General features: G+C 30.0%; 1 protein-coding gene across 1 annotated transcript in view; it reads right to left on the bottom strand.

Moving 5' to 3' along the window:
• Positions 1–145: 145 nt before the first annotated feature.
• LOC145326551 (dynein axonemal heavy chain 3-like) overlaps positions 146–15,175 on the bottom strand; it is a 126,906-nt gene continuing 111,876 nt past the window's right edge. Inside the window, exons 106-107 of the mRNA XM_080169922.1 lie at positions 12,216–12,295; positions 146–274 (exon numbers count right to left, since the gene is read on the bottom strand). Coding sequence (XP_080026048.1) covers positions 146–274; positions 12,216–12,295 — 209 coding nt within the window. The remainder of the gene's footprint in view (positions 275–12,215; positions 12,296–15,175) is intronic.

Here is a 15,175-nt window from a genome sequence, read left to right as displayed (position 1 = left end):
ACAACAATTTATCAAAATTTTTCTCTCTTTTTAGCTTAATAAATAACCTTAAGTTCAGCCTATACAAAGTTTAGCTTTCATATGACGTAATTGTCCCTTTTATTTAGAAAATTAGCAGTATAGTATTAACTCTGAAATTTACTTCTCAATCGCAATCAGAGATTAGAGAAACTCGACCCATCTCTCTTCCTTCAATATCACTCTCCTTCTCTCTTTTAGTTTGTTTGACGGCAAACGGGAACGAACAAGCTAATGAAATGGACTCTAGAAGAACCTTGACAAAATTTTATAAATTTTATATTTCTCTTCTTAACATTTATGATATTTAATTTGGTAAAATTTAATAGTTAGTTAATTTAAGATTTGATGATTATGATTTTTAATATTTTTGTCTCATTCACACCATAATGGAATATGTCCTTCTGTCCATCCGGCTAATGCAAAGTAATGAGTGAAATATAATGATAACACTTCAGAGTAGCTTATATTATAGGATGTTGTTTTACTTTTCGTATACAGAGGCTAGTGAGAGTCTCAAGAAATATCTTTAAAATGGCCAAAAATTTTATTGTTGTCTAAGAGCGAGCAAACATTCCTAAATTCTTCTCAATGTAGGTCCTTGTAGCAACAATCAATTTATCAGGACGGAATAATTTGACCAGGAGAATTTTTTCAAGACCTTCCAGGTTACTATAACTTCCAGGCGCTGCTGCATGGAATGGAGACTCTAAGAGACCAAATCAAAATAAGATTTATTACTTTATTACGAATTCTAGTAGTTGCGAATTTCTAATAAAACATGATGAAACCTTTGCCTTGAAGTTCTAATGTCCATGGTTATATAGTATTTGTGTGTGTCGAACATAATAGCAGCGAAAGATATTTTTTAATTTCCCTATTGTAATACGGTGTGAACTACTTTAATAGACACTTAAGTAATTGTCTTTTTTTTATTTTCCTGATTGGTAGAATTTTTCCCATTCATCTAGGTGATCTCGTACATGACCATGTAAACCTATAATTAACATTAAGACTCAAGTTACACCATAATTTCAGCTGCAGTAAGTTTGTAAAGCTTCAACTAAAATCGGTTCATGGAAAAAAAACGTAGTAGCGAGTTTTGTCATATTTTCATAGTAGCTTTTGATATGGAATTTTAGGTTAGGTTAGGTTGGGTAAATGTTAATGATTGCTTCGCAGGATCCCCCGCAGTGGCTAGAAATAGGAGAAAAGATACTGTAAAAATACGACAAAACCCGCTACTTCATTTTCTTTCCATGATCCCTAATTCCCTTAAATTTAGAAGACAAGTGTTTATAAAAAAAAACTAATTATTCGGCAATTAACATAGCTAATTTTAATTATTAATTCTTTATTATCGTAATTTGTTACAGCTTTGAGGAAATACATAGAAACAAATGTAAGTATATTTTTTTAACATGTGACTTTTAACCATAAACATTAAAAAAAAATTACCTTGTAATTTGAGAAGATTCGAGGCCCTGGATTACAGATAAGATTAGCATATTATAATGGTCAAAAGCAAAAATATATTAGTGAGAATCACAAACGAAGATAAGTGTCCCTAATGGTATTTTCTTATGTCAGGCTTATGTAAGCTTTTAGTTAAGTATACCTTTGGAGTTTCTTAGTTATTGTTAAGTATTCCTAAATGTAGTAATGTCAAGTAAGACTTAGGAAAGGTTTAAGGTATCTTATAAAGTTTACTAGGGGTTCCTATTTTGTTCTTAGTTACATTAAGATGAACTGAAATTTAATTGCCGAATGTGTTCACAGTTTCCTGGGTGTTTCCTCAACTTTTCTAAATATTTACTACTAGCTAAAAAAGCTTCAAACTTACAAAAAAAATCAAAGTTTGAAAAATTTAAATTATGAATGTATAATGTATAAATCGTTTTTGGAAGTTTGAAGTTTTTTTAGCTAGTAGTAAATATTGAGATAGGATGAGGAAACACCGAGGAAACTGCGTACACATTCGGCAATTAAATTTCAGTTCATCTACATTAAGCTATGTCAAGAAAAAGCAGGTTTGATGATATACGAGTACCTTTTAGGTTATGTCTTAAAACAGCCAATTGTTTTTCTAACTAAAATTTTTAAAAAATATTCCTATCTTTTTAAAGTTTTTGAGCACGGTTCCTTGTAAATTCCGCCACATACATCCTATCTGTGTTATAAATAATAGCAAGTAACCAAAGATATTTTTGATTTTTCTAATTATAAAGAATGGTTACTTAAAAATATTTTTATAGGGTGATTTTTTTAATAGAAAATATGGTAAATTAACCTCCCCCAATATATATAAAAACACAAATCATATTCAAATATTGGAAATGGGCAGGTGTGCTAAACATTTGCAAATTATTTTTTTTCGTTAAAATGAATGAACAACAAAATAGATGTAATTATTTGATTCTACATTTAAAGAGCTATAATTATTTATAATGTTTCTTTTTTTCTATTTATGTAGACGAAAAAAACTTTACTCTAATTCAGACTTATCTTTCATATTTTTTAATTTTATTTTTTAATTATTTAATTAGGGTTACATAAAATTACTTAGGTATACTTAACATATAAAAGGTATCTTATCTAGTTAAGTCAGGTAGAAAGCAAGTACAAATTCTCATTCAATCCAGGGAGGGAGGGGTCATTGGGCTTTCTAAAATATTACATTAGTCCCCAAATTTGTATTATGTTTTCTTATTCAATAGCTTAATAACTTTTGGGACTTTTTTTCGAAATTTAATTGGTATGTTCATTAATCTTAATATCCAGCCGTTTCAACCACTAATTGTACAGGACAAGGACGTCCAAGCTTTTTTTATATGGGGGGGGGGGAGATCAAAATTCAAAAATTTTGCCTAGGCATCCCAAAATTCAATTTGGGCGGGGTATCAATTTATCTACTATTGTCTTATCCCTTTAGATCCCTGATTTCATCTACATTTAACTGATTGATATATTCATTTGTGTTCCTTCATATGCGCTAAAATCCGTATACTAAAGTAGCAGGATGTTTGTTTGTCTGTGTGTCTGTACCAAAGGATCTCGCTAAACGCTGAACCGATCGGGTTCTCCTTAATATGTAGATTCTCATGGTTTCTGGGAAGGTTTATGACTATTTTGGGAGAGGGTACAACCAACCTTCCAAGAGAAATGACAAAAAATCGAAATATTTAAAATATATGGAAGACTTTATTGTAACATAAAGAGAATTATCGTAAAATAAAGAAGTAATGTAGAGACTTTAACAAATAAAAACATCTAAAGTGCCACTAGAGGCCTCTAGGGGCGTAGCCGCTATTTTAGAAATAAAGTAAAAGTGAAGGTAAATACAATGGTCATAAAAATAGAGATATAATCAAGGATGTTTAAAATATCTTGCTAGCTTCTGGAATGAATAGGTTTCTTTTCATGGAAGCTTCTTATATGCCATTAGTTATATTTAAAAAAAGGAAACTTATTCTTGCTTTTAAAAACTTTTAAAGATACTAAAAACTGTTTTCATGCGTAGTTCTTAGTCCAGTCCTACACACACAGACAGACATACACCATATCTTTTGGCTACCCCTCTAAAGATATTAGATTTATATGAATTGCTTCAAAATGTTTTGTACAGGATGATTTTTAAAAGCGAGGCTTTTCTATAATTAGGGTCGGTCCGTCCAAGATAGATAGCTTTTATTCGTTAATTTAGGCATGTTAGAATTGTCCTATTGATTTCAAACTTTGCATGATGATTCCTGTAGTAGTTAGGTACGATTTAGAAAGCATAGCAACTCTATAATCATCACCAGAATGTCCGTACGTCCATTTTAAACATGTTGATTTTTCTACTTTTTTAACAACAATTTTTTATGTGATCTAATTATCCCTTTGATCTGCTTTTTGGTATAATGATTTCTGGGACAACAAAGAACAATATTATAAGCAAAGCAACTCTATCAAGTCCTTAAAATGTAAGTATGTCCATAAACATTATTCTGTATCAAGCAGTTTTTCAACAAATTTACTTACTATTTGCTTCGACTCGTATACATTTATATTCTGATTATTCAGTTCTGACACTATACAAGTGTTAATGTTTGTGATTTTTAAAAATTAATTTCGTTATTAGTATAAGCTGGTAATAAATAGCCCATTGTCCCCTCTTTCTCTATTAAAATAAAACATGTGATGTTTTATTAGCAATTTTCTTAGCACAGTAAAAAATGTTTTCAGTGTTCTCTTTTCCCTAAATCAACACTTCATAATAGATAGGCGAAGCATTGCCGTAAAAAAATGTAATCAAAAATAAGTCATTTAAAGCTGTCATTCAAGATTTGAAGAAATAAAGGAACACCAATAAAGAAATTATCAAGTAAGAATTATTAAAAGGTATAATCTAGATACATACTCCCAAATTCAGCCAATAGGGGAGGATCAATCTACCATATTTTGGTTAGAAAGTAAACAAAATTTGGTTAGAAAGAGCAATTATCCTTTGATATCATTCGCAAAATGAATCATCTATAGTCTTTCATAGGATAAGCCTTTGCTTTGGTTAATCATATGGTTAAAAAATTTCTTCCCTCGCATGATTTAAAGCATATGACATACCATATATAAGAAGTCATCTTTAAATAGTTAACTTTCTTGGGATAAAGTTACCTCTTTGGATATTCCTTATTAAGTTTCACAACTTATTGGGCCCGATTTACCATCTAGATCTACTATATCTATTGGTTCATTATACTATACTTTTGTACTTTCTTGGTAGAATATTTTTTAAAGGTTATTATTTAAAACAGCTAACTGTTCTTTTAGCTTAAAAATTAAAAAAAAGTATTATAGCCTTCATTAGTTTTTAAGAAGTCTCACACACACAGACACACATCCTGTATTTGTTATACATGATAGCTACAACCCCTCTAATATTTAAAGATGTTAGATTTTTAAGTTAGGTTAAAAAACGTTTTTTAAAAGCGAAGCTTTTCTATAATTAGGGTCGGTCCGTCCGTAGGTCGGTCCGTACGTTCGTAACAGAGAGTTAGCTCTTTTCGTTAATTTAAACAGGTTAGAATTGTCTTATCGATTCCAAACTTTGCATGATGATTCTTGTAGTAGTTAGGTACAATTTAGAAAGCGTAGCAACTCTATATTAAAATTATCCGATACTTCTGATTTTTTAAAAACTGATTTCTTATGCAACAAGGTAAAATGTTATAAGTAAAGCATCTCTATAAACAAGTCCCAAAAATGTTAGTATGTCCTTAAACAGTATCATCTATTTATGCAGTTTTGCAACAAATTTACTTACAATATTTTTTGTACTGATGTATTAATATTCTGCTAATTAAGTTCTGACAATCTACAAGTGTTAAAGTTCGTTTGTCCTTCCATTTCAGAGCTTCGCTTTTATGGATGTTGTCATCCTTGTTATATAGTGATTTCTTACCATGTTATAGGCAATATGTGAAATATAGGTAAAACACATGACACATTATCAAATATTAGAAATAAGCAAGTGTTGAACCTATGTACTTTTTTGTTAAAATGAATGAACATCTATATAGATGTTAAAATTAAAATCTACAAAGAGTCACATATTATCAAATTTGATATGTTTATTACAAAGAGTAGCTTTTATTTCTATAAGATTTTGCCTTATAATTTTTTTCTATTGCAGTAAAATTAAAAATAATCCACACAAAGTCCACATCAAATTGTCTGCATATGAAAGAATTTTAATTCTTATTATTTTTAAAATTAATTAAGGTAACATTTATTTTTCATAAGTAAGGCTTGGAGAAGTGGATCAAAAGGGTTGATATATGAGTTAGGGGCATTGAAAAGGGGGAGGGGATTAGACTAGCTTTACATAAAGAGTTAGGTATAGCTAAAGGGTACTTAATTGGAAAGAAAGCAGGTAGAGGAGAGAAGAGAGGGGAAGGGGGGGGGGTTGATAAGGGTTACTTAGGAAACTTATGTAAGGTTTTTAGTAAAACTTTAAGGTAGGATTACATTAAAAGTTAGGGACACCTAAATAAATTAAGGTATTCTAAATTGTATGAGAAAGCAGGTAATTTTTCTTTCTTCTCCAACTTGTTTTAAAACACCTTTGGCAACCAATGAATAGATATTTAAGATCTAGATGGTCTATCTGGCATCAAATTCTGTTATACATATAAAGCGGTTCCTATAAGACAAACCCCTTTGTTAATTTTTCAACTTTTTTATTTCATGGGTGGGTGATCTCCAACACCACCTTAAATTTTTTTTAAAATACTTTTATTTTATATTTTTGGGGGGTTGAGTACCCTCCCAAACCCCCTTAAATTTAAAAAAAAATTAACTTCCATTTCAATTTTTTAATTTTTTTTCTTATATTTTTGAATTTTTTTGGGGGTGAGGTGACCTCTCACACCCCCGTAAAAATATTTTATCTGAAATTTTTTTATCTTCCATTTTAAAATTTTTCTTCCATGAAATGGGGTGACTTCCCACACCCCCCAGTACAAATATTTTTTTCTTCCACTTTTAATTTTTCTGGGGATGGGGTGACCCTCTTAAAAAATGTTTTGTCTTCAATTTCAAATCTATTTTTTTTTGGAAAAGGGGTGACCTTCCACACTCACTAAAAAGATTTTTCTTGTCAAATTTTTTTTCTTCAATTTTCAATTTTTTGGGGGTTGGGGCGACCTTGCACAACACCCTAAAAATTTTTTTTTTAAATTCTGTTTCTTTCATTTAAAAAAAGGAGTTTTAAAAAAATTTCTGGATACCTGGAGCGGGACGGCCAAGCTTTTTTTGTGGGGGGGGGGGGAGAAATTTTTTTTAAGGGGGGATAAAATGGCGTGCGAAGCGTGCCGCAAATTTTATTTAACCTCCTTAAAATTTTTACCCTGGGGGTAAAATTTGCTTGGGGGGGGTAATTACCCCAACTGAAATCTGTTTGCAGGGGTAAATTTTGTTTACCCCCCCCCCCCAAATTTACTCCTGGGGTAAAATTTTTTGGGGGTAATTTAAATTTTATTAAATATTTAGTATTAAAAATGTGCGGGAAGCGCGGCAAAAATTTTTTTGTTAGAGATTTTTATTTTTTGGGGGGGGGGGGTATTTATCCCTCCTCAAATTGTTTGGGGGGGTAATCCCCACTTCACCCCCCCCCCTTGGACGTCTATGCTTGGAGGATCAGTACCTTCAGAATCATACATGGAACCTGAAATTGACTTGTATGCCTATATTTCTTACCAGCGGCTACGCCCCTAGAGGCCTCTAGGGGCACTTGAGGAGGGGGAGTCGAATTTGATAACCCAATTTCTTATTTTAGATTTTATAAGAAAAAGTAAAAAAAAAATTTTGTGGGGTAGAAATTTTTTTTTTTTTAGGGGGGGGCGTGCCGGTTGCCCCACATCATCATTTTTAATTTTAGTTCAAAAAATTAAAAAAAAAAAAAAATTGGGGGGGGGGTATTTTTCATTTTTGGGGACGTTGGGGGTGTCCCACCCCCCAAGAAAATAGTTATAAACCTTCCCGGGACCTATGAGAAGCTACCTTGTTAAGGAGAACCCAATCGGTTCAGCGGTTAGCGAGATCCTTTGGTACAGACACACAGACAGACACACAAACATCCTGTTACTTTAGTATAAGGATGAGGATGTACTACTACAGGTTTGGGGGGATGTTTTATGGGGTTCAGGAACCCCTCCCCCAAATAAAATAAAATGGAGGGGATGAAAAATATATCTCCCAAAAAGTTGTATTTTGTCCCAAGTTTTTTTATATGTTTTTTTGGTGATCCCCCCCCTTAAGTAAAAAAGGACGTAAAAACAAAGGTTGTTGAATAAAAGTGTGGAGGAAGCAAAAATTGACTCTCACTCACTTAAAGTCAGAAATTCATTATCAAACAGGGGACTTGCACAATTTTTTTTAGCCCTCTAGCTTTAATAGGAGCTGAGATAATGGGGGGGGGGGGGCTTTGAACTACTGATAAAGGTGCGGCAAGGGGCCTAACTGTTAAGGGTTAAGTCTCACAAATTATGGATCCCGATTGACCATCTAGTTCTATTATATCTATTGGTTAATTATACTGTAGTACGGCTGTACTTCCTTATTATTTTTTTGGTTATTTCTAAAAACAGCAAATCGTTCTTTTAGCTTGAATTAAAAAAAATATTATGGCCTTAATTAGTTTCAAATGAAGTTTCTATTCAATTCCCACGCACACACAGACATACATCCTATATTTGTTATACATAATTGCGGCTACTTCTCTAAACTTTAAAGATGTAAGATTTATAAAGAAAGATTTTAAATTTTTTTTGTACAGAGTGATTTCTTTGCTTGGTATACAGGCACTACATGAAATATAGATAAATCACATGACTCATAATCAAATATTTGAAATGGAAAAAGTGCTGAATCTTTGATCCTTTTTTGTTAAATTGAATTAACAACTATGGCGATGTGAAAATTAAATTCTACAAAGAGTTATATTTAAAACTTATTACAACATGCTTTTAGTTCTATATGATTCTATAAGATTTTTTCTATTGTATTGAAGTTTAATTTAATCCACAAAATTTTTTGTTAAAAAAATATATCAAATTGTTAAGCTAAGAAACAATTTTATTCATTATTTTTTTTAATAAATTAACGACTCCCTTAGGTAACCCTAGGTGGAGAATTATATGAAAAGGGAGGATTTATAAGGCTGGGGCATCATAAAGGGAGAGGGGTTTATGATAGGGATTCCTAAATCTTTTACTTAAAAGATAGGAAGAGTTTTTATTAATCAGCTAAAAAATCTCTAAAGTAGTAAAAACAAGATTAAGATTAAGGGAAAAAATGTAGAAAACTTAAAATAGAATATACAGCCTCATTCATGATAATTTTTAACGCCTCTAAGTCTAATGAAACTTTGCTAATGAAAATTTTCTTATATAACCCCAATTGAAAGAACACTAAGGGACGGGGGGAGGAGGGGAATGGTGAGTGTTATGGCGGCTATTCATTGGGGGGGAATCGTTTGAAAAGGGTAGATGTGGGGGGTACCTTATATTGATATGATAGGTTTATGTAAGGTTAAAGTATTCCTATCAAAATCTTTACCTAAGCTTGACATTACTAAAGGGATAGTTTCACAAAGTGCATTTTAAAAAAAATAGTGAACTGTAAGTTTTTTCTATTTTAAATAACGTAGTAGTGCATAATATAAAGTTATTGATTAAAATTAAAAGATTTGACCAGGGATTTTCCTTAAAAAATGAGTTTTTCATTTTTATTTTCAACTTTGTTGCATGTTATATATGGCAAAAACTTTTTTGTCATAAATACAACTTTAGATAGCATTTACTAGTTATTAGAACTTCAAACTTTTTATACAACAAAATACACATAACAACAAAGAATGACCAATAAAATATTTAGTATGGTACTTAGAGTAGTGATCTTTTTATATGTCTTAGTAAAATATATTAGGCATTGGATAGATATGATTGTGATAAAGAATTTTAACATTGACCTGACCGAACTTTTTTTATTTGACAATATCTAAAAAAGTTAGTGATTTGCAACATAAATTACATGAGAATGGTCTTTTTATATATATGTTGTATGGTTAGTTGGTATTTCCGCGTGAGATAATGTGTATATTGTAAGTAAACCGGACGGTTTTCTTTATTTTTTTTAAAAAGAATCCATAGAAAACCTGTCCTATAATGAACCGGACGTTATTTTTTATGTTTTTAAGTAACTTGTCCCAAGGGGAACCCCTGTTCAATTTTTTTATAACTCTTGTGAAATATGTGGAAAAAGATTCTCTGATATTGGTGTTTTGGCTATACATATTTGGAAAAAAATAGACCATTCTCATGTAATTTATGTGGCAAATCACTTTAACTTTTTTAGATATTGTCAAATAAAAAAAGTTTGGTCTGGTCAATGTTGAAAATTCTTTAACATATAATCATATCTACCCAATGCCTAATATATTCTACTAAGACATATAAAAGTTCACTACTCTAAGTACCTTTACTCTTTAAATACACTTCGTAGAACTATCCCTTTAAGGGTAGACTATCTCCCCTAAACTAAAGTAAGGCTAAAGATACCCTTATTTTTAAGGGGTCCCTAATAAACCGTTTGTGATTAGCTTTATTGAATTAATTTTTTTAATAAAACAGACAACTCTTGCTAAAGTCAGCTATTGTTGTCTCAAGTATTAGTTTCTTGCATAAATATCATATTACTTACTTCAACTATTTTTATTTTGGTATTTACTGGTTTTTAGAATACTTTTCCTACAAGCATGTAAAAATAAGGAAAAACTCATCAAAAATCATGAATCCATAAAGGCATATTATCCTAATAATGTTTAAGTTAAGAGTAAGTGAAGATATTTCTATCCAATTTTGTCTTATTATAAAACATGTCTTATCATTTTTTTATTCATAACAAATATATCATTAAATTCATAATTTAATAATAAAAGTGTAATAATCATATGGTATTTTTTTTTATTTTAGCAAAGCGTTTGATCAGAAAATTATATAACATATGAAGTGGTTTAAGACGACTAACACTAAGATATTTTATTAATTTAAATTTAATATTAATCTAGTGTACAAAAGATTTTCTTTTTTTTGTTTGTATCCAATATCAATAATTGCCCTACTTTGACAATACGCTATGATTGTCAGAAAAAATATATGCTCTAAATCTAATATAATAACTGCAATTTTGGGAAAATAGTTTTAGCATGTCATAATTTGCCTCGTCTTATACTATATATTTAGCTATAAACAGATCCCAAAGTGTGCACTTAACCATGACTTTACAAAAATAAAATAGGATAAAAAAAAATAAAAAGGGTTTTTGTTTTCTAGTAAAAGCTGCTACTCATTTTCTATCTAAAATTAAACTTTAAAGTTTATAGTTTAATTTTAAATTAATTTATTTTGTATTAGTATCATTACATAGTATGTTATTATTATATTTCTAGTATTTACTATTAACTATCCATAATCCTTGATATTAGTATCATTATCTAGTATGTTATTATTGATGGTTCTTGTTTTTACAAGGAAATGAGCTTTTATGCCATAACGGTTTCCAACCAAAAAAATGTTTCTTTCGTCTATTATATAATGTAGAACAATGCTTTTCTGTCTGTCTCTGAAAAAAAAAACATTAATTTCTATAAGAAAATACCTACTAGTCAAACTAATTATTTATTTTTTTCCCTGAAGGTTGGGACCACCAACAAAAACTTCTTACAAAACTAACAGCTATTTTAAAAATCAGCCAAACTGTCCTCTTACCCAGCACAATTGAAAATTAAATAATTATAAATTTCAAGAAGCCCTTTATCACATCATTTTTTTGTTGGGATAAAGCCGCTAGAAGCTAAGTTCAGAACTATGTGCTATATAAAAGCTACTTTAAAGTTATGGTATATCCTATGTGCATGTTCTTTATTTTACTGTTATGGAAACTTAGTGTTTGACTGGTGTGTCTAAACACAAAATATTAACAACGCCCCAACAATTTACTACTTGTGGGAGAGAGATTTGTTAAATGTTTGGCACTCCAGTGTGAAATAATAACCATATCTAGACTATTACCTAAAAAAGAATAAAAAGAAAAGGAAGGGGTTTTACAAGTGCCCGAGGTTCGATTCCCATATCTTTAGAATTTTAAACCAACAAATTAGCAGTAAGAGAAGGGTGAATGCCTTTACCCTTAAATAGGCAAATCCCATTTCTATCCTTTAGTACCTTAATCTTATGCAACCTTAAGAATTAACTTATCATGGAGTTAAAGAACAAAAATAGATAAAGAAGAGTAGATTGGAGTGTAAAATTGACTTTAAGGAAAGGATTTAATATTTAGTGTTCAGTAATTTAGAATTTAGATTGAATGTAAAAAATTCCCCAAAATATGACTCAATGATTTACATTCATTTTTCATCTCTGCCGGAAGTAAAATGAAAGAAATTTGCAAATATTTAGAAGAAGAAATCATTATTTTATTTTCATTCAGATCCCAAATATTTAAATTCAAGATATTTATTCTTTTATCGTGGTTAGACACATTTTTTTAATGTTATTTTTAAATTTACACACTTTTAGCTTTTACAGATGTATAGACGTACATAACAAATTGATATGTACAATATAAACAATATTATATGCTAAACTATTCCTGACTATTTGAATCCATGATTGTCCAGAAATCCAATCAACAGCTGGCTTAGGAAATATGTCCTCTTTGGGCATGGAAATACCACCTAAAAAGATTATATCAAATATACATGTTTTTTTTTCTAAAAACTTACACCTTTTGAATTATAATAAATCTAAAACTTCCATTTACAGAAAACATACAAACAGAAAAGATACGAACATTTTTCCAAGTTGGACCGGCTTACACCAATAATTCAAATATTTACTGTAATAGTGCTTAATTTTAATCTGTTATGATCAATATTATTTTATATGTTTAATCGGTGTGCATTTATCCTTAAACTTTAAAATAAATATATATGAGTTAGAAGAATTCAAAATGCAAGGACATATATTTTTTTAACTCTTATTTTATACATCTTAATTGGAACTGATGATCTATTTTTATAGTGAAACATATGTATTCCACCAATAAAAAGTTAAAAAAAATAAACTGTGTTTATACATATAATAAGAATACTTGCGATAGTAATGTAGCTTATCCAATAATGGGTAGATATTTCATTTATGTGTTCACACCAAGTTAGTTCATGTGTTTTATTGTTACTTTATACTAATTTAACTAGTGGCTGCGCACATCTAGGAGGTCTGCGTGAAACGGATAAGGACAGGAATAAAAACGTCCCAAAACTAAAAACTAACAATTTAATCGCCCAAAACCACCCCGGAACCTATGTGAGGCTTGCATGCATAAATCGCAAAACCTGATCAGCTCTAAAAGTGAAACCTTACTATTTTATATGGTACTAATAGGACTATCGGCTAGGCCCACAGCATTTAAGTGAAAAAAGTAGTAAATTAGACCGTGCCAATATTAAAATCCTAAAAAAATAGTCTAAAACCACCCAGAGACCCATGTAAAGCTTCCCTAAATAAGGAGAACAAAATCTAATAAGTAGTTTTAGAAATCTTAATCTAACTTACATAGGATTGAAAAATTGCTTTATTCTTAATTTCTTAATTCTTTAACTATTAATATCTATAAACATGATCTGAAGATATTTACATTTTAGTTTGTGCGTGTTGCTTCATTTTGTAATTTCCTTTCAATTTTAAAATAACCAAATTAATTTTATTGGTTGAATTTAGGGTAAGGTGACCAAAATACTTTTGCATCACAGATGTACAGAAATAAATTATGAATTATGAAAAAACAACGTTCCATCTAAAAATTTTAGTAAATGAGAAAAATTTCCCTGTGAAAAGCAGAACCTTAAAAGTTGAGAGGGTTGAGGAACTAACACCCCTCATGGGAAACTGTTTGTATAGCTTAGTTTAGTGTAGTGTTTACCAATATTGAAAACCTTATCAGCAAAAATGCGGACTGAATTTAAAATCACCTCAGGCAAATGTGCTCACACGAATGCGCAAAATAAAACTTGGTATAATATAGTTTGCAAAGTCTTTCAGTAATTTAGAGGGTAATGGTACTTGAAAAAAAAGTAAGAAGAATCTTAAATTATGCCCTAAAATAAAAAAAAAAGATACTTAAGTATAGTTTCATATTATTGGGATCATGAAAATGTTTTTTTGGCGAGAGAGAAGAAACACTTGGGCTAGAGGGCTTACTACATATTAAACAAAGAGATAAAAAGAAAAGGTCTGTAGTGTAGGCTGCTCTAATATAACTTTACTTAATTCAATTTTTTAAAATAGTCCCATTAACTTTAAACTTCGCATATATGTTACAAAAGATAGTTAAATGAGCTTTGATTTAATTGTAGAATTCAAGGTTTCAAAGCTTCTTTTTTAAATTCCTAGTTTTGGAGCATTTTATGGCTTTATCTTAATATTTTCTCTAAAATAAGAGAGTGAAAAATATTTAAAAACTGGTGCAGGAGAACAAAGAAAGTTTTCTGTTTGTGTATTAAAATAGTTTTGTTCTAAAAAAAATAATTAAGACATTAGCATTCTGAGCAAAACTTTAAGATACAACTTTCAATCAGAGAGAAAGTATTAGGCCCACAGAAAAATTATAAACATTTTTACGTAAAAAGACAATGAATGGAATTAAACTTTATGAGCCTAGTCTGCAAAATAATGAAAATCCAAGCAAATTGAGGTAATATACACTATTTTTTAAGGTAATTAAAAATGTCAAATAGCGACATGATGTTTTTATACTAGTTCTATATAACATTTTACATAAAATTTATTTAACTTTAGCATGGTTAAATACTTTTAATAAAAATGGAAATTATCAATTGTCACACAAAAGTAAGGAATCACAAAGTCAACTAGGAACATACAAATGTGTAATCCCTATGATACATTATTTTATCAATCTAATTGCAGAAATTAGATTTCTAGTACAATTAGGCATAGTATCTGAGCAAGTGCATCTTAAAGGTATAGAAAGACCAATATGAGTAATTTTACAACAATTCTTTCTTTTTTTGCCCTCGATTGACTAATATATAGTAAACAAGGACGACAACATCCATAACCCAAATGAAGCTCTAAAACGGTAGGACACACGAACATTTACACTTGTAAAGTGTTAGAACTGAATAATTAGAATATAAATATCTAAAAGTCGAAATAATTTTGTAAGTAAATTTAATGAAAAACTGAATAAATGCTAAATACAGGAAACTATTTAAGAACATACTTACATGTTTAAGACTTGATTATAGACATGCTTCGCTTATTGTACCTTGTTGGAATTAGTATTCCAAACATAAAATGAATAGGATAATTATATCCCATAAAGAATAGTTGTTAAAAAGCAACATGTTTTAAATGGAAGTACGGACTTTCTTGCAATGTTTATAGGGTTGCTACTCTTTCTAAATCGCACATCTAACTATTATAGGAATCATCACGCATGAAATCGATAGGACGAATATAACTGTCTTTAAATTAAAGAAAAGAGTGAACCGTTCTGGACGGATGGACGTTCGGACGGATCGACCCTAATTGTA

The sequence above is a fragment of the Acartia tonsa genome, chromosome 8, assembly GCF_053477335.1.
Source record: "Acartia tonsa isolate MP-2025a chromosome 8, ASM5347733v1, whole genome shotgun sequence".
Classification (NCBI taxonomy): domain Eukaryota; kingdom Metazoa; phylum Arthropoda; class Copepoda; order Calanoida; family Acartiidae; genus Acartia; species Acartia tonsa.
Note: the sequence above shows the minus strand (reverse complement) of the source record. Positions and strands in the feature narration are given on the sequence as shown.